Source organism: Bombus terrestris, chromosome 14 (assembly GCF_910591885.1).
Source record: "Bombus terrestris chromosome 14, iyBomTerr1.2, whole genome shotgun sequence".
Lineage (NCBI taxonomy): Eukaryota > Metazoa > Arthropoda > Insecta > Hymenoptera > Apidae > Bombus > Bombus terrestris.
The window spans coordinates 1806434-1830923 of NC_063282.1; the positions used below are offsets into that span (position 1 = coordinate 1806434).

The window sequence follows — 24490 nt, forward strand, 5'->3', positions numbered from 1 at the left end:
GGAGAAGGAGGAGGAGCTGGAGCAAGAGAAAGAAGAGAAAGGGGAGGAGGAGGGGGACGAGGAAGAGGAGGAGGAGGAGGAGGAGGAAGAAAAGGAGGGGGAGGGGAAGCGGAGGCAGAAGGCGACAGCGGAGGTGGTGGTTGTGGTAGTGGTGGTGGTGGTATTGGCGGTAGCGGTGGAGGAAGAGGAAGAGGAGGAAGAGGAGGAGGAGGAGGAGGAGAAGCAGGAGAAGCAGGAGGAGGAGGAAGAGGAGGAGGAAGAAGCAGAGAAGAAGGAGAAAGGGGAGGAGGACGACAACAACGACGACGAGAAGAAGGAGGAAGTGGAGGAGGTGGAGGTGGGGGTGGAGGAGGCGGAGGGGGAGGGGGAGGCGGGGGAGGAAGCGGCGACTGCGGCGGTGGAGGAGGAGGAAGAAGAAGAAGAGGAAGAAGAAGAAAAGGAGGTGGAAGCGGAAGAGGAAGAGGAAGAGGAAGAGGGAAAAGCAGACGAACCGTACGAATTCCTGATCCGCGCGAGATAAAAAAGACGGAACACAGGTGCAAAGGGCGCGATACCTTTGCGGAGAGAGAGGGATCGGTGATAAAATCGGTAAAGCGTAGCGATGAAGTCAAATATCTGATCGCTCGCTTTGCGAGGGAAACCGATCGTAACCGATCCGACTAAGAACGACCTTGAGCAAGATGGTCAGGGGGGCGCTGTTACTACTCTTGCTAGTCCTCTTTGGTGCCTTCGACGTTCCTGGCATCGACAGAGTTCGTATCAAGTATCTAGCGAAGGCTGGTAACACCTGTAACGCTTGTAGGATGCACGAAGAGATCAGAGCCCTCAGCCTCGAAGCTATCAAGGAACAAATTTTGAACAAGCTCGGCTTGAAACAAGCTCCGAACATGACGGGCAGAGCTCTGCCAAGAATTCCGCCGATTTCGAAGTTGATGGATATGTACGGAATGCAGGCCGATCAACCTCAACCTCTCGAGCCCGGTACTTCTCATTACGAGGAGATCGACGAATATGCTGCCAAAACAGAGAGCGTCTTCGCCCTGGCACAACCTCGTAAGTTCCAAATCTTCTTTCGATCCTTTCCGATTCGATTCGACGTTGAAAAAAGATCGTTATGTTACACGAGAAAAGTATCGCTATTCCGCTTGACAAAATTATTTTACAGCGTACAATTGCAACGATCGCGCGTCCTACGTTGCAACTGCCGTATTTTTCCTTGGCGACATTAACCGAATTAACCTTTTCCACGCAACGAGCCATTCGTTTCGTTTTTCCGCGATCCTATACGCCGCAATTTGTTACATTGTAGTTTAAATTGAAATGTACTTCGTTGTAAACGATCGCTCGATTAAACTACAACATAAATGATGTAACTTACCCGTGACTTTACCCATTAACGGTAGTTGAAGGGATAAAGTGTCACAGTCGCCTAACGAATTACACGATTCGCGTCGCGTATTTTAAATTCAGTCGATAACTTGCTCGGCTAAAGAAATATTTCAGGTTTCTTCGCTCGTTTCGCTTCTGCCGTCAGATGAAACCAGCAGCACCGGCCATCGATTTGAAATTCGATCTTGTCTTTCGGCTTCGAGGGTTGGTCGCTTCTTCTAGCAGTTTCTGAATTAGGTACGATTGCTTTACGCGTCAAACAGTCTCTGGCAGGAAAGTTTAAACACGGCTTAGATACCGCGCTTAATCACGTTTTACAATTAGTCATTCTGTCGTTTCGTAGAATCGTCTTACAATTTTTTTTAGAGCAATAAAAGGATAACTGACTCGCGAAAGTATTTCAACGTTTGATACGAACATTTTTTGAAATTCAAAAGTTTGAAAATTTTTTAGCGCTGTAACGAGACACGACAGATCGTGATCTTTTTGAATGACGAGAACAGCTTCTCCTCGTCCTAATTATTTCAGTGTATATTCAACAACAAAGTTGCAAGAACGTGCATAAATGTGCATAGAAAAGATGGGTTAAATCCTCGAGGCAAAGATATCTCCACTGTTTTCAACCTACGCTACATAATAATTACGTTAAACCGGTGACCTGTGTTTAGGATTGCTTTATCTCTTACAGATACACGCGTCCCCTCTCTTTTTCTTTCTCGTATCTGGAAGAAATCAGGGGCTTTCTCCTTGAAAAAGCAAAAGTCCGATCGAGAGCCGCGCGAAGCCGATCATTTACGAGAGCGATTTTACATTTAATAGCCGATTTATCTACGATCGTCGGTTGACAGGACTCGCACGAAATACGACACGCTATCTTCCGGCACGTTCTTGGGTGTCCCGTATCTTGTGATTACAGGTGCTTGCGAGAACTTTTTAGAAGCGAGTAATCGTTACATTATCGCGTAATTATAGGGCCATTGCCAGTAGACGATCGAGAGAAACGACCCGTTAGCGATATTTTGTTGGCGGGATCGGCTGCTATTACACGATCAAACTCTCGTCCGAATAATAGTCAAAATAAGCAAGACACGTTTGTTAACTGCATCCTTGGACGTACCGTGACATAACGTACATATTTTTCGAGTATCGATCGGAATACATAGGTGGTTTCTTTCAAACGCGTCCACGATCCTTACCACCTTACCGCGTAACTATTAGTTTGCTCCGTTTGAATTTACACTTAAACATGGTAATAACACGGTTGGTGAAAGGCGTATGGCGAACGGTTATGGATAAATAGCACTATGGGAGATTATAATATCGTGCATGAAGATTTCGAGAGTGTACATTTAGTCGCGTTTAACGATTCCCTTAGTTTCGTATAACCAGATCGCGGATGTTCGTACAAAATTTTACGTTTTTACAGTCGTAAGTGGAAAAAAGGTGAAGCTTAAATAGAGGTTTGTTTCGTCTACTAAATAATAGAACGTTACGAAATATAGCAAAGGATCGACTTATAGAGTTGCATCATTATGATTCTCGCTGATTTTGCCGATTCGAATCTATTCTTCGATTCCTCGGCTTGGTTACGACTAAAAACGTCTTCGTTTCGAAAGTCACTACGTTATCGGAAAGATTAGCCGCTGAAACGATGTCAATAAGAATACACAACGAGTGATTGATAGATCTTTTATATCGTGGAAGACAAGTATCCGAAACACGTGGTAAATGTGTTTCGAGGCGTGTGTGACTCGGCTCGTAAAGATGGCTGTGTTCTCCAGGAGCGCAAAAACTAGAAAAGAAGCTAGCGACGAGAAACATGGATAGATGGAACAAGGGAGATGGTATCGTGCCCGGTGCCGATGTCGATGCCGATGCCGATGCCGAACCAGTATCATATTCGTAGAGGGTTATCGCCTTAGGCCACCTATATCGCTCTGTTCGCGAACCGACTGAAATTCGTCGATCGCGCCGAAGGTGGTCGCGCGATCTCCACTATTCGTTTGTGCGAATTTTTTTTCCATTCTCCTCCCGTTCCATCCTTTCTCGGCTCTTCGTACCCATTCTCTCAACTTTTTCCATATTCGTGCGTGCCTCTAACATCGCCCCGGTCCCTTTCTCCCCTCTCGATCTTCTCCCTCTTTTCGCTCTCTGTCTCCTCTCTTTCTCTTTTCCCCTTTCGTAGACGCACACGGGCATGCGCATCCACACCCACGTAGAATATCCCTTATCGTTTTTCGCTCTTTTTCCTTCATTTTTTCTTTTCTTTTTCGATGTCGCTTCTCGTCGATGTCGGCATTCTTCTCCTATTCACCTAATTCCTTCTTTTTTTTCTCTGCTTGTACGATCGTTGCGACTCGTGATCTTTCCTACGCTTTCATTCTCCGTTTTCGCTTCGTCCCTTCTCCTTTCTTTTCTTCTTCGCCGTTCTTTTTTCTTCCTCGACGAACGGCCCTCTCTTTTCTCGAATTCTTTTCGATCTTTTTCCGTATCTTTGCCTTCTTTCTCGACCTACTACCTACCTATCCCGATCTCCTTTGCTGAAACGAGCGTCGATTTTTTGTTCGCCGACCTCGAGAGATCGATCGATCTTTGTCACTCGATGGTCGGTCGATCGCCTCGCCTGATCGCCTCGCTCGATCGCCTCGCTCGATCGCGCACGATTTCTTACTTTTCATCCCATCCGTAAACGTTTCAAACGATTCGAATGAAATTGCAGTCAAAGCGTTGCGTTATCGCGACCGATGGTCGATCGGAATTGTATTCACGCGTAAACCACGAAACTAGATCGTGTTTGTTCGCGGTAATAATTACGTTGCGTACTACGGTGAATCGAGGATAACCAGATGAACAGAAATTATTGTACGAAACATAGAAATTTATACGAATTTATACCATAATTAAGATACAAATTTCCAGAGTACTATCTATCTAATTTGCGTTTTTTCCTATATTTCGTAATGACGATAAAATATAATATGAATATAAATTATATAATTAAAATACGAGCTTCGAGCAGATTAGTGTCTATCTAATTTTTTGCTCTTTTTTGTATTTTGCGATAACGATGGAGCGTAAATTTATTCCAACTTATACTTTATAATTTGGAAGATAAGTTTTTACAGGAATTTATATTCAATAGGTAGAATATAAATTTCGATCAGATCGATATCCGATCCAATAATCCAACCAATTTTTCTTTTTCCCTGTATTTTATATTTACGGCATCTCTTAATAAGAGAGAGCGTTATATGGTAACGCGTGTATCATTTGCGTCAAATAACAGACACGTAAACGTAACTAAGTGGTCGTGTAAGATAAATCGCAAGCGGAAATTCGTAGTTGATTCTACAAAGTTGTTGTGTTCGCATTTGCATTCGAAAGCCTTCTATTCTTAGCAGGAATCCGTTAAGCTTCGCTATCACGTTTGCTGACGAAGCTACGAAACTTGCGATTATCATCGCATTTCCACATTTTTGGTGTACTAGTTACCGATATTCGTGCGTCATTGTTTCTCCATCTCGAAAGCTTACGTTTCGTTTCGTTATACTCGCTACAAGTTGCAAATTTTATCGATATAATCGCGACAGTATCCGATCTCGTTACGCAGCTAATGAAATTTCAAAATCTCAAAATTTCGCCTGACACACATCACGCGTCCGCTAAAAGGTGTCCCTCGGTTATTCGAATATTTTCGAGAGTCGTTGTACGAAGAATCGAAGGAAATCGATCGATAACCCATCGATCGGACCCAATCTGTATAAATCGGAGAACGTTTAGCGTAGAAGGGGACAAGATGGTCCAGCGATCGATACGATGCACGAAACGTTCAGAGCGCGAATTCCAAGTACACACGAACGACGAACCGGCCTCGATCCGCTACGAAGGTCACGGTCGCTGCACAGCCTAGGTCAGGCCCATCGCTTATTATCGCGTTAAGGCTGTCTCTGGAGGTGACAAGCCGTTGTTAGAACTTTCGTATTTTCGGCTGTGACTTGGAACAACCATCGTCGCAACACTGCTCCCTCTGCTATTACGTACGTTCGTTAATAACCCGACGATATCGGCTTCGCAGTATACTCGTTAGACCGCGGATGTTTATACATTCGAAGACAGGAAAAAGAGCACGATAAGAGCACGTTTTTGTTGATTTTTTAACTTCAATGTCACTGTGTGACTAAAACGAAATATTTCAGTATAAAACTTTGCGATGTTTCGTACAAGTCGTAAGACAAATGGTGTTTTGATATCTTCGATGACGCGCACGTTTTTATTGATTTTCCAACTTTAATAACCATCGGTTCTTAATATAACCATGCGCTTTTGAACTTTGGCTAATGATATTATTTTCGTATGCTGCGAATAATCTACGATAAAGATTCTATGAATATCGTTCGACTAGTAGCAAGGATCTTGATCTTGTCCGCGATACTCAAACATTTTATAGTCTCAGTTTTGACTTAATTTCGATCGAAGAAAGGATTCTTAATCGTTTAAAATTAAGTAAGTCAGTAGCTCTTTCTCTTTTTCTCTCCGTCATTTTTCTACTTTATTTCTGATCCACGAATGTAATAGAAGGATCGATCGATCTCTCCTTCGTCGAGTTTCATCGTATTTTCGATATGCTGTTAGGCGCGTTAGTCCTGGTGAAATTAATAAATCTGAAATGGATATATTAAACCGTTGGATAATGACAGTGTAGATAGTAACACTGCGGTCAGCATACTCGCAGACAGGCGCCATTCCATCAGTGATTCTCAATTCGTTACGGTCTCTTTCGTTTGATGACTGAAACGTCTCGAAAAGCGGCCACCAAGTATACGCGAAAACGATTGTTCGACCGATATCGGTACGATTCGATCGGTTTTCTTCGTTTATCCCTTTTCTTCTTTGATTTATCGTTGTATCGATGGCAAAGAAGACGATATAAAGTGGAGAATCTAGTTAAATACGATGACCGAAACGAAAGTTTACGAAACAATCGACGAATACGCGATCGTCGAACATTTTGCAGATGATTTAATTTGATCTTTCTACCGATAGATCCGTTCACAGTGGTTGATTGATCGGTCGTCAGCTATAGTATCGATCTAGAAAACCAGTTTGTCGTGTTCCTGACTCTCGCGAAGATATTAACAGCACGAATATCGGTGCTATGTTGCAACGCGAATGCATTTAAGAACTATTACAGTTACATAACAATTCGATGGGTATTATCGTCGACTGTACCTACAATATCGTAATATTAGATCAACTGCGATCGTATCGGGTTACCGCGCTACCTTACGCAAATTCTCATTTCATCTTGCAACGGAGCTATATTTTCAAACGTTCCACACACTGTCAGCTTTTTCGCTTTAGCTGTCCTCGATGGCTCGCGGAGATATTCGAACGCTTGGAAAAACCGTTTACGTAGAAGCGCGACGCGGAAGCTTCCTGACAAAATTCGTCGACATATTTTTATTTACGACTCGCAAGGGGAAAGTTAACCGTACGATCCGGTGGATAATTCCGGCGTTTTCCCATCCGCGGCAGTGCGAGAGGAAATTCGTTCGATGAAACGATTCGCGTTATCGCTGATAATTATCCGCCTGTACTCGTTTGCTTTTGCATATACGTTGATCGGAGCACAGTCGGTTGCCCGAAGAAGCGTCTCTTTCTATACGTTTTTATTTGCTTGCCTTCCTATCTTTCTCCCCTTCTTCTTCGCTCTTCTAACGTGTTTTAAAAGGGACACGTTGGGTCTCGAATGCACGCGATACACGGTGAAACAAGTTCGTAGCTGAAGGCCCTTTCTCGCGAGAAACAGACAGAGAGAGAGAGGGAGAGAGAGAGAGAGAGAGAGAGAAGGCAAAAGAACGGGAATAAGGGTGAAAGAAAGAATAACGAAGGGTGAATTGGGTGGCGGCGGGGGGAAGAAAGGGAGAAAGAGGGTGGAACGCGTGACCCAAATGTGAATTTTATCGAGTTACGCCGTGTTATAGTGTCGAAGTGCAGTTGCAATTGCAGGGCGGTTTCGTCACGCGATGCAAATTACTCGAGGGCGGCAGTTTTTACGTCCGGTTTCGCGGCGAACGAGAACCCCTCCGGATCTCCGTTCCCTTTTGACGACTCGAACTTTCCACGCGGAAAGCACTCCTTCTTTGAACGAGTACCGGAAACACGATAACTGCTTCTAGATACACCGCCTTTCACAGGTATTTCTCTGTACGCGATAAACGAGACTTATCATTCGATCGTGCGTCCGATTCGCGATCAATTTCAGATTCTGACATGTACGTATTTTGGTAGATCGCACGACAAGTAATTTTAATTTGAGTCGCGTGAACGAACGTTCTCGGAATCGTGTAATATCCCCTACTACTGTCGCTTTCTACGAATTTTTATGGGTGACGAATCGAGGGGATGAAACAACTACTAGGGACAAAGACACGGCAACGAAATGGAACGAAATGGAACGAAATGGAACGAAACCAATTGAAATGGATGCATTACCACGTTAATTTTGGGGTTCAACGACCTGTCGCGCGTAGGTGTGTCGATACATCTCTGGACTCTCGTCAAGTTTTACCCTGTTTGCGAAGTTGCAACTTTCATATTCACAATGCTGCTCCTCTGTGATGGATGCAAAATGCGATGTAAAATCTTCCGTAATTTTCGATTCTTTGCGATTGCTCGCCATCGCGACGAAATATGAAAGCACAACGAAATATGCATCGTACGAGGCAACGGTGCAACCGACGTTGAAAACAGGATTTCGGTGGCATGGCTTTGACAGACACACGCTAGAAACGAAATACTTGTAAACGGTATAGGGACTTGTAAAAGCTAGCTGAACGAATTCGTTAGCGAAAAGGGACAGTTTTTCAAGAAATAAGTTGAAAGTCTGATTCTGGTTTAAACGTTTCTCAAGTTTCGCTAGAAATTCGAGAAACGATCCGATACGAGTCGATCAAAGTATACGGATACTTATAACCGGTGGCGCACTGTACGAACATTGGGTCGGGTCAGATCGAATTGGAGCGATTTCGCCTGTAAATTTTGAGCATTTGGTTGACGCATGTTTAATCTTATCGTGTCGTGTGCCGTTGGTAGACGATTTGTCGCGTGATATTTTTAAACGTCGCCGCCCTTAAAGCGACAGCTGCTACGACGAAGAGTGAAAGAACTGGACGATAGCGGCGAAAAGTGCACCGAGGATGAGAATGCGGGACGAGGGGACGTGAAACCGTCTCTCGTATCAATTATTTCTTCATTTATTTATAGGCAGGGCCACGACACCGTGGTATCACCGTTGTTGTTTTCCATCATTTCCACTCGTACAAACTTCGTTCTCCTTTTCATTTTCCCTTTCGTTGATTCGACGATCACGGTCTCGGCAACCGTGTCTCTTTATTTCTAACACTTTGCTCGCTATATTTCGACATTTTCAATACGCCCGCTTGTCTTTGACGTAAATTTCGACGAAACCTCCACTCGACGCGTTATCGCTTGACTTTCGTCTCGTACGTCACACGCAATCGCCAAGGTGTACCGTTGGACGGTGCGTTACGCGTGTAACGTAAGAAACGTTAACGTTTTCGTTCGAGGAAACGTCTCCGCTCTTCCATAGCTTTCTCTCGATATCGCGAATATGTAGGAACGCATCGTGCATGAATCGAAAACACGATACCGAACAGCGTAAGAACCTTAACTAGAAAACGATTCTATAGTGCGGTCTTGCAATGCGACTGACCTCTGTTCGCTAAAACTATATTTATCTCAAGCGCCGAAGCACGGTGTGTACTTAATGTTTTAGCTTTATTGTTTCTCTGTTCTACGCTACGACCGGTTTTTTCTCTTTTCTTTTCCGCCGCATCCAGCCTCTTTCTTCCTCTGTCGCGCTCACTCTACGCATTTATTTGTGTCTGCCTGCTCTCGCCACCAAATATAAAATCCACGTACTGCGTTCCGTCGACACGTGTTTCTAATTGGCCAATTCCTTTCCGATCGCGCGACAGAGGAGCATTTTCGAAAGGAACCGCGTTCGTATCGGCCGTGGACAGGATCGTCCTATCGATTCGTCAAACGACGCCCATTAAACCTCATTAAACGACGTACTCGGTCGATTTTCGAGCGCGACGCGCTACGCGATTAACGTGACTTTCGGTTTGCCCTTTTTCGAATTCGAACTCGGTGGTTTCCCACCCTTACCACGTTAGACGTGCTTTTAGAAGACTTCGTGCCAGACGGGCGGTAGCCGCGTCTGGACGAAAATAAAATTGCCATCTTTCTGTCTCGCCGCTCTTTCCATCCACGCCTTTCGGCGGGAGCATGACTCATTCCTGCGTCTGACCTGCAAACACAAAGAAGGGCAACTCCTAAATTAACGGAAAAGAAAAAAAAGTAACTGACGAGCAAGTTAAAATCTTTTGAACGAAAACGGCTCGAGCGTTGAAACCTACATCGAGCCATTGTTGCTACGCTTGTCACATACGGTGGCTCGCAAAAGCTTGCAGATACCTTTTACGAATCACCATGTTATGCGTATCCTATGAAACATTTTCAAATAATCTGGCTGTTATACGAAACGTTTTACGCTTGGTCTTACGATTTCAAACGTACGAACGTTTCTACATTTCCTAGGATTTTTGATAATTTTGTTTGGGAACGACGTTTGCCTGTGACAGGTGGCTAGAGTGGCAGAGACCAAAAGGCGGAGGAGGAGATGAACGCGAGGGAAGAACGACGTTCCGTCAGTCAGCCCGCAATTAACTGGCGTATAAATCGATTTAAAGAGGGATTCGGTACGCGGAATGCTCCGACTGCTAATTGCTCGTTTCCATGACGATGCGTCTGGCGTGGGAAAGAGAAAGCACGAATTCGCAAGCAGCGAAAGGAAGGGGGCATTCTGATAAATAATTATCTCCCAATGCCGCCGAAAATCAAACGTATACAACGCGGAATATGACAGTGACAACGATAACGATATCGAATTCAGGCGAACCATCGCGAACCGACTCTTCGATCCTCTACTCCCGTCTAGTCGAGAATTAATCAAATTCACCAACATATTTGACAAACCTGCGACTCGATTTTCTCATAGGACGAAGCCCCCGAAGGCGATTCTCTCGTTCTCGATATATTTGCGGTTCTTGGCGTTTCGATCGTGTTTTTGCTAGCACGTTGCGCTTTGTTCCGACGTTTCGTGAACATTCCACTTTGCTTCTTCAGGGCACACTCTTCGGAAGACAGGAGCAGAAATAGTTTCAGGTCTGCCCTGAAGAAGCGAAGCGTGATGTTCACGAAACAAAGTGCAACGTACTATAAAATAAGAAGAGGAAGAAAAATGAAGAAAAAGGTTGTTAAAAAAGCCAAAATCTGGTATTCTTGTTTGCCGCTACAGAATCTTGCTCGATTCGCTTGTGTCGTAAGTGTATCGCGTACACGTATGTATAACGGCGATTCTATCTTCGCGTTGGGTTCTGTCAGCGCACGTTGAGCGCAGGTTGACGTTACTTTGGACACGTTGTGCACAAGCGAGTCCAATTCTAGAAGCGATAGTCGCGAGAAAACCTCTTAACGAACAAAAGAAGAAAAGAGCGGTAACACGTGGTGAGATGGTCGGTGTCTGAGAAAGGCGGTATCATTGAACATAGAGAAACGTGTTGGGATTCGCTCGAATACCGGGACGAGTTTGTTTAGATGGCGGGACAAACTCGCGACGGTATCGATACGGAAAGGAAGAAATTGGCGATTGATCGAGCGAGGAAAAACGTGGTCGCGTAACGGTACGATTTGAGGTGGCTTTACCCTTGATGGAAGCGGTCTCTCACCGAGACACATACAGGTACACACGCATCGAACGATGGCCTGAATAGAATCGAGACTAACGTGCCTCGCTACGCGTCTGTATAAGCTCGCTTCGCCTTTTTTCCTTCTCCCTTGCTTCTGTTCTTCGACGATCGACTCGCGCCGAACGTCGATCGCCGTGATGCAGGTCGCCTGAAACGCTAGCTCGAACGCTAGTCGTTGCCATCGACGTAAATATCGGACACAAGCACGCGAGCAAACCAAAGTCCTCGTACTCGTCGAATAGCAAGAAACCGCGCGGCTACATCACCGGTTGTTCTTGATTTATCGCCAATCGCGGAGCCTAGGAACTAGCAACGTAGCAGTAACCATCGTGCACGACTATCGTAGCACGCGGATTATATCGACCATTGATTCTTCGGATCTTGCCAGATTTTTCTTCGTTACTTTCTTCCGTTCTATTTTTTCTTCGCTCTCTTTCGTTTCCCCTTCCGTGGCACTCTGTGTAACTTTGTGCTCACGGCACATACTTTGTATTCTTTCGATCGTACGTTTCTTGTTAGTTTAACCGCCCTGCTGCTATTTTTCGGTTTCAGATCAGAGGCTACGGCACTCGAAAGGCAGCTTCGACGTTCTCTATTTCAAATTCTCCGACAAGGTAATCCAGCATCGCGTGACGAGGGCGGAATTATCCCTGTGGATATGGGGAAGCAACCAAGAGTCCTCGGAACTGGACGAGCCCAGAGATTTGGAAAGCACGGAAAGTCACGAAGATGGTCCAGTGACGATCACGTTGCAAAGGATCCTTCGTGGCACGACGGAGACCGGTGGGCCATCGTTGGGTCCACCTTTGACCACGAAACACCCTCGGCCGGTCGGTTGCAGAGGCAACTGGGTAACGATCGAGTTAAGAAGAATGGTCGCCGAATGGTTCAAACATCCACGGGATAATCTGGGAGTAGCGCTCAAGATCTCCAGTCCCGGAGCCAATCATCGCAGAAACGCGAAGTTGGTGGAGACTAATCCCGGAGCTGAATACGCGCCGTACCTCGAAGTACAGACGCAAGAACTCGACTCGAGAAGAGGGGCGAGGATCAAGAGAAACGTGGGACTTAATTGCGACGAAGCTAGCCAGGAGACCAGATGTTGTCGATACAAGCTCACCGTCGACTTTGAGAAGTTTGGGTGGGATTGGATAATCGCTCCCAAGAAGTAAGTACCTGTGCCGCGACATATCGAAAGCGAAGCGACCGTCTCTTTTTATTCTCGGAACGGTGGCTTTCGAACGGACAGAGTCAAAATTCAAGATCGTGTACGTGATATTCGTCGAGTGGCGACCTAAACGTTGGGCCAAAATATACTATCGTATCGTTACATCCGCGTACATCCACGGAAATTCATATTTTTACGATTATAGTTTGAAAAATGGGAAATTTCTTTGGCCTTCGGTTGCGTACGGAACGCGTGTCGATGTCGTTACGTTGTCGTGGAATTATCGCGCGATCACGGCCGATGTGGTTATCGTCGAGCTTCTTTTATCGATGCGATTACGATTTTGATTTTGTGCCTTAGGTACGATGCCAATTACTGCTCGGGCGACTGTCCGATGGCCTTCCTGCCAGCATATCCAAACACCCACATCGTCAGCCTGGCGGAACCGCCTAACAACTCTGGTCCATGTTGCGCCCCGAGGAAACTCTCCGAGATCACGATGCTGTACTTCGATAACGAGTATCAAATCGTGTTCTCGCGATTACCAGGCATGGTCGTCGAGAAATGTGGATGCTCATAGCTCGAGAATTATAGCTCGAGAAGAGCAACGACGGCGAGGAATATGCGAAGGCTCGTTTAATTCTTTTAGAGTCTGCTATTAAAGATTATCGATAATTATTCTGTTTCTTCCCACCATTTCCATTTCTCCTCTTTTCTTTTCTTCTTTTCCTTTCCTTTCGTCTTCCTATTTTTAAGCTTTATCACGTTACTCCTTTTGTCCGTTCCTCTTTCATTTCCCATGAAAATTCCTTCGATTTCCATCGATAGTCGGTGACCGTTGTCATCGTAGTCGTCGTCGTCGTTCCGTCTTCGACGAATTCTCATTCGATAGACTGAAAGTGCCTTGTTCGGGGTGGTTTAAGTACCGCAGATCCCTCCTTAAGGAACACGAGAAACGAGATTGCTCGTATAAACTTAACGAATGCAAGCAGGACAGCGATCGGAAGAGATCGACCAATGTCCGTCTTTTTTAAACTAGTAATAACGGGCACCTTGATAGTCGTTTATGATTCATGACAAGGCGTATAGTTCCTAGAGTCACGGTATTATTATTAAGGTGTCGATGCGTTTACACCTGATCTAAGAGAACGACCGCGAAAGAATTATTTTTTATACGGGAGCTTATCGCATTTTTAATCTCTCCTCGGTAACTGGTTTTTAATGGTCCGTCTTTATCGAGCTAGGAACTTTTACGAGTCAATGTAAAACGAAAACAATCATCTTATCGCAATGTTTCCTTGCGCATCGTTGCCTTTCTAAAAAAAAAAAAAAAAAAAAAGAAAAAAAAGAAAAAAAGAAAGAAAAGGAAGAAAAGCAAAGATGCGAAGATGAAACTATTCGTTTCCGGTAGTCGTCGTTGATCGGTGAAAACGTGTTGGCTGACAGATCTCTGTGTACAGTGAATCTTTTTTTTCCTATGTATCTATCTTCTTTCTTCTTTATTCCGTTTCTTTCTCTCTCTCTCTCTTTTTTTTCCAGAGAAATACACACACGCGTACGAGCTGGCGCGCGCACGTACACACAGACATCTTCTTTTCAAATATACGTACATAAACGGAAAATTTTCTCGCTCTCTTCTCCTCTTACTTCCTTTATTTTTGTCTGGTTTCTCTGTTTTGGTGAGCCATGTGAATGCGTGCATAGGAAAGTGTGTAGGAGTCGTGGTGTAAATATGTTGTACCTAGGTCGTACTTTGTCGCTTTTCTTCGAATTTCCTTGAATTTCTCACTCCCACCATCGCCATGTCCCTCTTCCCCCTTCACCCCGGGAATCTACGATAAAAACATTGCTTACGTACGTAGGCTTACGAATGCATGTTCTTTTTCTAAAGTGATTATACGGTCCGTTTTTGGTATATGTATAAGTACGAACTGTAACACCTGACTGATCATATTCGGAATCAACAAGTACCGTTTTTATTCGATCGCGAGCCACTGTCGGACTTAACTCTTAGAAGCTATCGTTCTCAAGAATATCGCGTTAATTGTATGGGTGAATTTGTATTATTGTTACATCGAACATAAGATGAAAAATAAATAAACTTATGGTTTGCCACTGTAACACGGCGGTCATATCATTGCGATAATATCAAAACAAAAGTCACGAGAAATTTCATCCACAATAGCCTTCGAGGGTTAACGCGACAGAGAACGTTCGTTCGCGCTATACCTAGACTGTCGATAAATCGCGTCAATCACAATTATAATTTACGTAGGTATATTTGTATATGTGTATATCGTGGCTAACTTGCAGCCTTCGACTTCGACGAAAGTGACGCACGTTTTTAGGAAGATGAGATTCAAAGACGTTCGCAGCGGCTACGTTTTTTCATCATTTGATAAATTATGGTAGTATCGTTGCGATATTCTAGTTGCTTGGCTGCCAAGTACGCCGACCGAGTGAACGTCCCAGTATACATAAGACGTTTTAAGCTCGTTTCTAAGTACGTTATCCTCAGATTCTTAGAACTTTCCGTAATCTTCGTGATCTACGACAAAGATAAAAAACGAAGATAGAAACGGCACGTTCTATCGTTTTCTTTTTCTTCCTTCTCGAGCGCAATCAAGTAGTTTTAGGAATGTTTTCTCTTTTTACAAATGTTACGGCCTTCTCGAAATTACTCGTTTTACTTTCTTAACTGTATGATATCGTCACGGTCTATTAACGTTTGAAATTCTGCGCAAGTATGTGTGAAAAAATAGAAAAAGGATCTCTATAGTTCCTCTCTTATTAATTAAAGGACCCATTATCCCAAGCGTGTAACACCTTTCGCTGAAAACTTTGACAACTTGCAACTTTCTTTCACTTATTCTCCGAAATAGCTTGTCGCTACCTTCCTTCATTGTTTTTCTTTTCCCTTCTTTCTTTTTCCTTGTCCGGTCTCTTTCCCTTTGTTTCCCCTGCTTCCTCGCTCCACCCTCCTATCCCTTTACGCTCGTTGTCTGCGAACCCCGTTCCTTTTTTCGCCTGATTTTCATTTTTCGTTTGTTTGTCAATGTGTACCTAGAATTAAAAATTAATGGAATTGTGTACTCTCAGTATCCAAACAAGGGCTGCGAATACTGCATACTTATATATATATACATATATATATAATGTGTACTTCCTAGGTAGAGAGTATTCATAGAATATTTATTCGCTGAAATAAATGGTTTTTCGATGAAAGAGGTGTATCGATTTACTCTTCTTTTGAAACATTCTTTCCGTTCTCTTCTCTTTCTTTTTCTTCTTTTTTTCTTCGTAAATCGTTCGGAAAACAATGTTTAGAATTCGAGAAAGCGTAAGACAGTTCAATTGTTTTTCGTTGTTTATAACGACGATTTACGCTTTATTAAACGCTTTCGTTTCTTTTCCTCCAATCAATTGCAAGATTCATGGTTAACCACGATAAACTTTCGGGCCACAAGATGATTATTATTTCGTACTTACTTTTATTTCATTTACGCTTAATACACGAAGCTTTTACGGATTCTTTGACAACGGAAAAATTACTGCTTCGATCGAAACCGTAAATACACGCGTGTCACGCGTGCTTTACGAACAGCAGACGTATTCGTCTAAGCGAAGCGTATAATTCCAAAATTGTACGGTTCAACGTACGCATACATGTGCAAGACGAATAATTTGTTTGTGTCCGCTATCTTTTTTTTTTTTCTTTTCCTTCTTGTTCCTCCTCTTTTTTTCGAAGCAAATAAATATTCGTTGATATCAATATTTTTAATTTTTATCTCAGGTCAAAGTTAAACGAGCGAGAAGTATCTTTTGTCCGCGTGATTTTTCTTCGGTCGAACAATTTCATTGAAACAAGCCTTTTTTATTCTCACGTAGCCTATACCACACTACATATACATCGGATGTACGATTATGTAACTGCTAACGATCATAAGTTACACATCTAACGTATCGATTAGCAGAATCACTCGTTACAGCTAGCAATCGCGTTCGATAGGAATCGCCTCTACGCTACCGCTCGAATATATCCGGACATCATTTCGTATTCGAGATGATGTGTCTTAATAACGAAATTACGGACGATTTTATTCTTCGTAATCGTTACAGCCAACGTACGATAGAATATTACGACGCGATTAAATCGATTTCTGTATCGTACGCGTATTCCACGCGTATTGCAACATTTGCGCGCCTTCAAATTTCCCGTAAATACATAAAAGTCTGTCGCCCACTGATCGTGATCGATCAACGAACAAAGTTGCTTGAAATTCTTGGAATTGAAGAGGTAATCGGCGTGCAGCGTATGGGCGTGCCGAGTTTGATAAATACATATGTATGTATTTCGATGCGGCCAAGTAACCGCGCGAACGTGGAGGACAAAGTGAGAAACGCATGTGGAGATCTCGTTCGCATCGAATACAATGTTGGATGCATGAGTGGACAAGTGAACTAGTGGACTTTACGACAGTCAACTGTTTCGCCAGACGTGCCAATTCTCGTTTTATTGTTTTTCTTCGACGGCGCCTCAAGCACTCGTCCTTGCCGACGGTCGGGTTAGTGCTCCCCGTTCGCTGAAAACGAAACACGAAAATTCACGCATTCGTTATGCCGGAATATCGAACGCGTTAAAATATCGCTCGCACGTTTAGCTCGCGCAGAACTTGCTCATCTTATCGGCTACTTTTACAAAACTTGCGTCTTCCATCTCGATTTCAATTACAAGTATTCGCACGCTTGTAGAAACTTTTTAGCAATACGTCGTGCGCGATCATCGCGATCATATCGATAAAGTTTCAGACAAATCAGCGAGCGTACCTTGTAATCTACCTGCAAGATATTTCGTACAAATATATACATTTCGCAGAGACGAGAAAAATATTCAAACAGCCGATCGATCGACGAGCTTCGATATTCGATGGGACCGGGCCACCGTCTTTCGCGTTTCTCGTATCTTTAAAATGGCTATCGAAAAATGGCACTGTAATTTCTCCTTCATGTACATTTTCAAATTGGCGTGAAATTTGAGCGATGTAATTAGGACGACAGTGCCTCGTAACGGTGTTAGCGAAACTTGCAAATGTTGGTGGTTTTCACTCGTCGCGTTGCAATTGTCTCGTTTAACGATAAAGCGATATTAGAATCAGAAGATCAACGGAACCGTGTTTTTCTCGTTTGATTTCACTGAAAGCGCGGCCTTTGACGTGATTATCATTATCACCGAGTGCCAGGGGTGGTTGTCCAGCTAACGTTTTACGATTCGTTTAACGAAGCGAATTAGAACGACCGAGCATAACCATTACTTGGATTTGCATTTTACGAGTGAGTGGTCAGAGGTGAACGATGGCTCGGAGAATCGAAGAATAGGAGTATAATCTAGCGTGTACGTAATTGTTTCTACCACGCTTAATTCTTTATCGTTTTCACTGGCCATTCTCTTCCCTTCGTCTCTTTTCTCTTTTGCTTTGATATTCGACTCGTAAGAGGAAACGAAGAGCAAAGTTTTAGCGTGTTCGTTCCGTCCATCACGCGATCCTAAGGTTGTTTCGCAGAAGAATGCCGAACAAACTTACCTACGCGTGTATCGTTGTTACCAATGACGAAAATCAAGTTCTCCGGCTGCATTCTAAGGCTATGGCAACTGATCGAACGGTAGGATGAAATAATTTTCGAAGAATTTCTCCATACGTGAAATTATAACAAATACGATAAATAAATTGCTCCGCGTCTCGCTCGTTTCTTGAGAATGGAACGTCGATCGTGTACTCGTGCAACGAAATTAAGAAACGAGCAAAAGAAAATTCGGTTGATGGGTTTGGTGTCCGAGAGACTCGGCTAATGGTCATTTTTAACGTAAACTGAAATTCTACTCGCAACGTGCCCACTTTTCCGTACTTTTCAATTTACGGGGCCGGTCGATGTGGCTTCTGAACAGCTCGTACGTACGTATCTTCGTGCGAAGCTAGCCTAAGGTAGCAGCAAGCGAGTTTAGGTTGCTGTACGTGTTTGAAAGTTTGAACAGTTAGGAGAAACTGTCGAAGAAAATGGTATACGTATGACGTTCACCGTATAGCACTCGAGAGATCCTGGTAGGAGAGGCCTGGGGCTCGTCTGTTATTCGAGGGTTAGGTCTCGGATGAACAGCTCGGTGTACTCTACGGTGTTCTCTGGCAAGGGTATATCAACCTGGAGACATTCTGCGAAGGGTCGAAACGTTAAAGGAACGGGCGCAGCGGAAGGAGGGTTCCGGACCGCCGAGAGGGATGCAACTTCCCTCTCTTTCTCTCAGCTTCGTCCAGATATAGCGTGAATGCCGAGCAGTCGGAGACTCTTTGTCATCTCTTTTGCACATACGTTCAGTTTGAAATAGGAATTATGCGAGGAATTGGAGACACGCGAGACACGCGACCAGAACACGCGGGGAGACGAAATATTCCTAGTACAGCGTTTCACTACGCCAGATTCGCCAACGTAAGTAGAGGCTAACGAGAGTAACTTAGGCCAGCTTCTCGAGCTTCTCGAGATACGTTTGCTCGCACTGCTTTAGCAAATATTCCGTACGGATCTTTGCGATTTCATCGAGACAGTTTGATAGCGTTTGGGATTTGCTCGCGGCAGACCAAACCACATCCACGTTAGCGCGAAAACTACGCGTTCGCAGTAAGGTGCGGCGTATATTTCTAGCGTTGTGCGCTTCCCTAACGCCAAAGTGGTCGCTTACTTTGGACTCGAAGCCTCTCTGTCACTTCGAAATTGTAGTTTACTTTGTTTAAAGTATCTTTTCGGTCGTCTTTCGTTTAGACGATCGGAGCTCGCGTTCGGACAAACAAACTCATTCTTATTGGCGGAGTCAGTCGGCAATCGCAAGGATCCGATCTAGTCGAAACTCACGCGGTCAGACGTTCGTGGAAGAAAGCTGGAACCGAGGATCCTGCCGGTAGAAGAGGAAGCGGATTGACACTTTGCTCGATCGAGATAGAGCGTGAGACTCGGAGCGTCGTTGCGAAAAGACAATAGGAGTATTCTCCAACTTTACCAGCATACTCGACAAATTGTCATATATCGGTGCAAGCTACTGACGTTCCCTTTCGACGCAAGTTCTTCAACAGCCCTTTAATCTCGATATACGTACACGAACCGGGCGGGATGGCAGGGGGCAAAGAGGCAGAGAAAGAGAAAAAAGGAAAGAAAGAGGGAGAAGGTGCGATAGCTGGCTACTTTATACTCAGAGGCTAGCTACCTGCCTGAAAGGGGAGGTATTACGGGGTTACTAAAGTGTTGTATGGCCTCCCCAAGCCCCATAAGGATAGCCCTCAGGCACGCACCCCTGTTATCGTATGCGTATGCAGTTTTTTCGCTGGTGCGTGCGCGGCTCTCGCAGCCCTTATATGTGCAGTGAAGGTGAAGGGGGCATCGGGTAACACGGGCAGGCAGCCACCCAAACGACCGAAACCCGAATGCTCACCCAGGATCATCCTGGCATTTCCTCTTTCTATGCACTCTCTTCGTCTTCCTCGTACTCTTCCTTCTTCTTCTTCGTCTTCTGAATTTTCCCCTGAAACCACTAGCACTGGTATACATCGCGGCACATCCTGCTGTACATATTTACTCGTTGGATATGGCGAGGTCGTAAAGTAAAACGTTAACCCATTAACACGTTGACTGCCACGCGAATTTCATATATTTTCCCCTGGAAACCTGGCAACAGATCGAAACCTACAGCTACGTGGTAACGTTTAAGTTTCACAGAATATTATATCGTCTTGGCGCATTTTTTTCTCTGTTAGTATCGTCCGAGTCGATCTACATCGTTGGAAACTTGCTTTAACCGTTCCAAGGAATCGAGTAGATCTGTAGCAACGAACGCGTCAAACCCGCCGATTTCTATCGACGACGCGCGACGGAGAGTAAAGTACGAAGATTTTAGAGAAGAAATACGACGGGTACGATCTCGTTGATTCTCTGATTTTCATGTTGTTCGGCGATAGAGAGAGCGTGCCCTCGTATGAGGACACGAGTTTGCGAGTCGAGTACAGCTACAGCCAAAGCGAGTATACGTCTTACGACGACAAAGTTTCTATAACTTTGACTTGCCTACGTCTTTATTCTTTTTTCAATTGTTGATCCATATTCCTACACACACCTTACACCTTCTCGAATAATTCTCAATTTATTCGACGTACGCGTAAGAGTAGCGGAATAAAGTTGTACGAGGTGTACGCTCAATTTTGACTCTCGCTGTATGCACGGTAGCGTATAGCCGAGCGCATTCGTAGTACCAGTCGGTCGTCGTATCGTTCTTTGACGAATGCTCCAGATTCACGAACGAATCGACGTAGCTCGGAACGATGGCGAGATTTTTGAAGGAAAGTCAGTCGATTAATGTACGTTGTGTCGATTCGAGATAACGTAGGTTTCGCGATACAATACGCCGGCGATTCGAGGGTCAGTGAACGGATCAAAGATCAAAGAGACGAGAAAAGGAAGTGGCGACGAGGCAAAGACGCCTCGATACCGATCAACCGTGCGCGCAATTGAAGCGGCGGCCGGTCGAAAAGTCTTTCGTGCAGCTTGGAATGTCGCTGTTCCTTCGTTCCAGAGGGGTGCATAAATCCCGCCAGTTGCCGAATATTCCTCGTTATTTCACGTTTTCCTTAGCCGGAGCGAATTGTATTTAACTAGCCCCGTTTGACTCACCAGCCCGACCACGAGCTTCCTATTTATACTGCGAAATTCTTGGAAGGAGAAGGCAGATAGCATCGAACTCGTACGAAAGACGAGTACCTATAATTCCCCCTTGATTCGTTTCCACTTCCAGATTGCCATCGACTGCACGCATATCCGTGTTCGATCAAACCGTCTCGAACTTTGTCCTTCCCTTCTCACTGCGTCTGCTCTCCTCCCGCTTCCGTTCAAAGGGTTCGCAGCAACAACGAGGTACCTGGAATATTTAAATATCGCGTTTAACGAAAGGAAAAGAAAGCTGTACGATAGCTGGCTAGAGTATTTCAACGGATACCACGAGAAAAGTTACGTATTATACGACGAAACGTTTTGAAATTTCATTAGCGTTGTAACGGGACGCGAATGTTACGTTCAAATTTGAAGACGATCTGGAAACGTATAATCAGTGAACGATTGGTATACAGAGTGAACAATTGCCTTAAACGTACAATAGGCGTTAAGGATGGGCCTGCTGAATATATTTGGGATCTTTAATCCAACGAATAACAACGAATGATCGATCGTAGAAATACTTTGGCGAAATGTCTGCGAATCGTATCCCTGTAACAAGTATCTTGTAACTTATATCGCATAGTAAAAAGAAACTCATAGCGTGCCATGATTTTATAGGAATTTTCAAAAAATTATTGAATTTCGATCGGTTTTCGTTGGTCCGCGCGAATCACCAGACAGCGAAACTGCTTCCTCGTTGCGGCAGCCCCTTGGTACGTGCGGATCCGTATCCGCTGTTATGCTTTCAAAAATCTCTTTAAAGTTTCAACATATTCCGCTTCTTTTCTTTCTTCATTGTCCCTCGTTCTTTCTTCTTCGTCGTTCTCTGTCTCTTTAGTAAAGACGCTGGAACGAGATTCATCGCGTTTATCATCCACGTTCGGCCGAACCGCATTCCCATGTAAGGGTGTGTATGGAGAAAGAAAGGGGACCACCGAGTCGTTGGGATTCGAGAGGCCAACGCACATGATCGATGGCAGTGAAAATAAAAGCAGCGATATCGCTGACATCGCGACAGTTCTAGGAAAATAATATTTGCCTCGGTTGCGATCAACGATCGTCGAGACGACGGCCAGACGAGGCAATGATAGATCAATCTAATTCGCACGGTCTGAGACGCGCGTCACGAACAAGTAGCGATGGGATCCGAAACGCTTCGAATCGCTTCGAATCTGCATATAAAGCAAAAAGCACGAATCATTCGGCACGCGATTCGAAGCTGGAATCTCTTGAAAATATTGAAATTCTCGACAGTTTAAATAGGTTTCCAAGTATTTTAGATGCGTTTCGATTAATTTTATCCAAGCAGTATCATCGCCGTAAAATATCGAATAAAGTATGGAAAGATCGAGTTGTCATAATAATACGAGACTCTCGAAAGTTTTAAGCTTCGAATCGTGTCGAAAATTATTCGAATTTCTCGTCACATGTACGATACGGATACGAAGCGTTTCAGATCCCATCGCTACGAACAAACTCGAGTCTCGATAGCGAGAACACCCGATTTTTCTCTGTCTCTTACTCTACTCTCCTTACTTCGTTTAGGATTTAGTTTAGTATGTGTGCGCGCGTGTTTGTGCGATACGTACGACGATCGTAACCGATCGATCTCGATCAACCGTTAACATCATCGTGTTTTACATCGGAGCAATTTTATCGTTGCTGAGAAATATTACAATTCTCTCGGATTTCTTTAACAACTATGGGAGACTGCGATTAAGTCGCTTGATGAGCCATCCTTTCCACTGTGATATTGTAATTATGATCACCGTGTCACGATAATGTAAGTTCTACTATTTCCACGTTTGATAAAACAGAAATTGCTTTTTCGCCGTGGTTAAGGTACATTGTTACCACGGACGAGTGTGTTGTCACCACCGTACACGATCACCACGACTCGACGGTCGATAGGATAGAGACACGAATCGACTGTTCGTCGTATCTACGTCACGATAAAGTACCTGGTTTAAAAACGCTTTAACCGTCCTTACAGCGTTCCTTCTTTTAACGATGTAACGCGAATTCAATTTTACTAACGTTTCTTCCTTTCCATTCACAGGAATGGAATTTATTCGAGCAATGGTAGGTAACGCGTAATTTTGCGTTGCTCTTTTCGGCTTCTATCGATTCGCGCAAAGGATAGCGAAGAGGTAACGAGATGGAAACGTAAAGAAATAAAAAGGGGAAGAAAATGTACAAAATGGTTGTTGCAAGAAAATGTTACAAGATGTTGTAAAGCCGAAGCAGAAAATCTATAGCCCTATGTTTTCTACCTATTGTAATATCAACGTCTCTTTCCAATTTTCCTTTTGTTCAAGGTTGTCAGCGTTGATGCCATCCGGAGGAAGGGCGTCGAATCGCAAGGTTATGAGACCTATATAGTGTACAAAAGAGGAGCGAGGGAATGAGAAAATTCAGAAAAATGGGGATCCAGAAAAGAAAAAGAGAAGAAAGATAGGGCAAGCAGTCGTTCGTACGTTGGATCGATCGGAATTAATAAAGGAAAATAAAAAGGACATGGAGGGGGAAAGAAGAAGATGAAATAAGTGGTTGTTCGAAGCGACACAGAATTTCAGACGTGGGGCGTCAGAAAATTTTGCTCGTAAGTTTGCATATTCTCGAATATCTTTCTCGATACTTACGAAACGAAAGAGATTGGAAATAATGACGGTAGGACTGGGCGGAGAGTAAGAGATGAATTTCGGAGACGATGACGGAGAAAGAAGAGGAAAGAAGGGAAGGATCGTATAGGAAAATCGTAGAGAAAGTAAGAGAGGAGAATAGAAGCCTTGGGTCATAATACGAGTCCGGCGCCTCTCGCAGCATCACCACGTGGCATGAGGCCAACTACCGTCTTCTGATCAATATGCTTACAGCTACCTTGCTTCTCTCTCTATCCCTTCTTTCTATCTTTTCTGCTGCTTTTCTACACCGACTGTCGAGAACCGCAAAAGTTACAGACGCCATCGACACGACACGGCTATTACAATCGTGTTTTCGTACGTCCAACAAATTTGCCACTGTTCAACCGTTTATACCCGTCCCCTTTGGCTTCTTGTCGGTGAAAAATCAGGAGTTGTCCAAAATCGAACGATCGCCGGTCCAACAAATCGAACGCAAAGGCCAGCTTTTCCACGATAGAGACATATTAGTAGGACGAACCTCGTTTGTTCGTGCGAATTTATAGCAAATTATATTTTCGAATAGCCAGGGTGGAGCGAGAGAGAAACGAAACGGAAGCGTCGCGGTACCACGCGTGAACCACGTGGTGCCTGTTCCAAACCCACTTTGTCTTCCCTCCCCCCGTCTCTCTCTCTCTCTCTCTGCTTCCTTTCTACCCTACCTCCCCAGT

General features: G+C 44.3%; 1 protein-coding gene across 1 annotated transcript; it reads left to right on the plus strand.

The window, feature by feature from the left end:
- The first annotated feature begins 378 nt into the window (after positions 1-378).
- Positions 379-15618, plus strand: LOC100649239 (growth/differentiation factor 8). Its single transcript, XM_048411656.1, has 3 exons — positions 379-1053; positions 11778-12393; positions 12754-15618. The coding sequence occupies exons 1-3, from the start codon at positions 681-683 to the stop codon at positions 12971-12973; spliced, it is 1209 nt and encodes a 402-aa protein (XP_048267613.1). The 5' UTR covers positions 379-680; the 3' UTR covers positions 12974-15618.
- Positions 15619-24490: the final 8872 nt, after the last annotated feature.

Excerpts from the sequence above, each read along its gene's own strand:
- LOC100649239 (XM_048411656.1), top strand. The coding sequence starts at position 681 with ATGGTCAGGGGGGCGCTGTTACTACTCTTGCTAGTCCTCTTTGGTGCC. Across the intron at positions 1,054-11,777 it reads CTTCGCCCTGGCACAACCTC|ATCAGAGGCTACGGCACTCG; the intron begins GTAAGTTCCAAA and ends TTTCGGTTTCAG. Across the intron at positions 12,394-12,753 it reads TGGATAATCGCTCCCAAGAA|GTACGATGCCAATTACTGCT; the intron begins GTAAGTACCTGT and ends TTTGTGCCTTAG.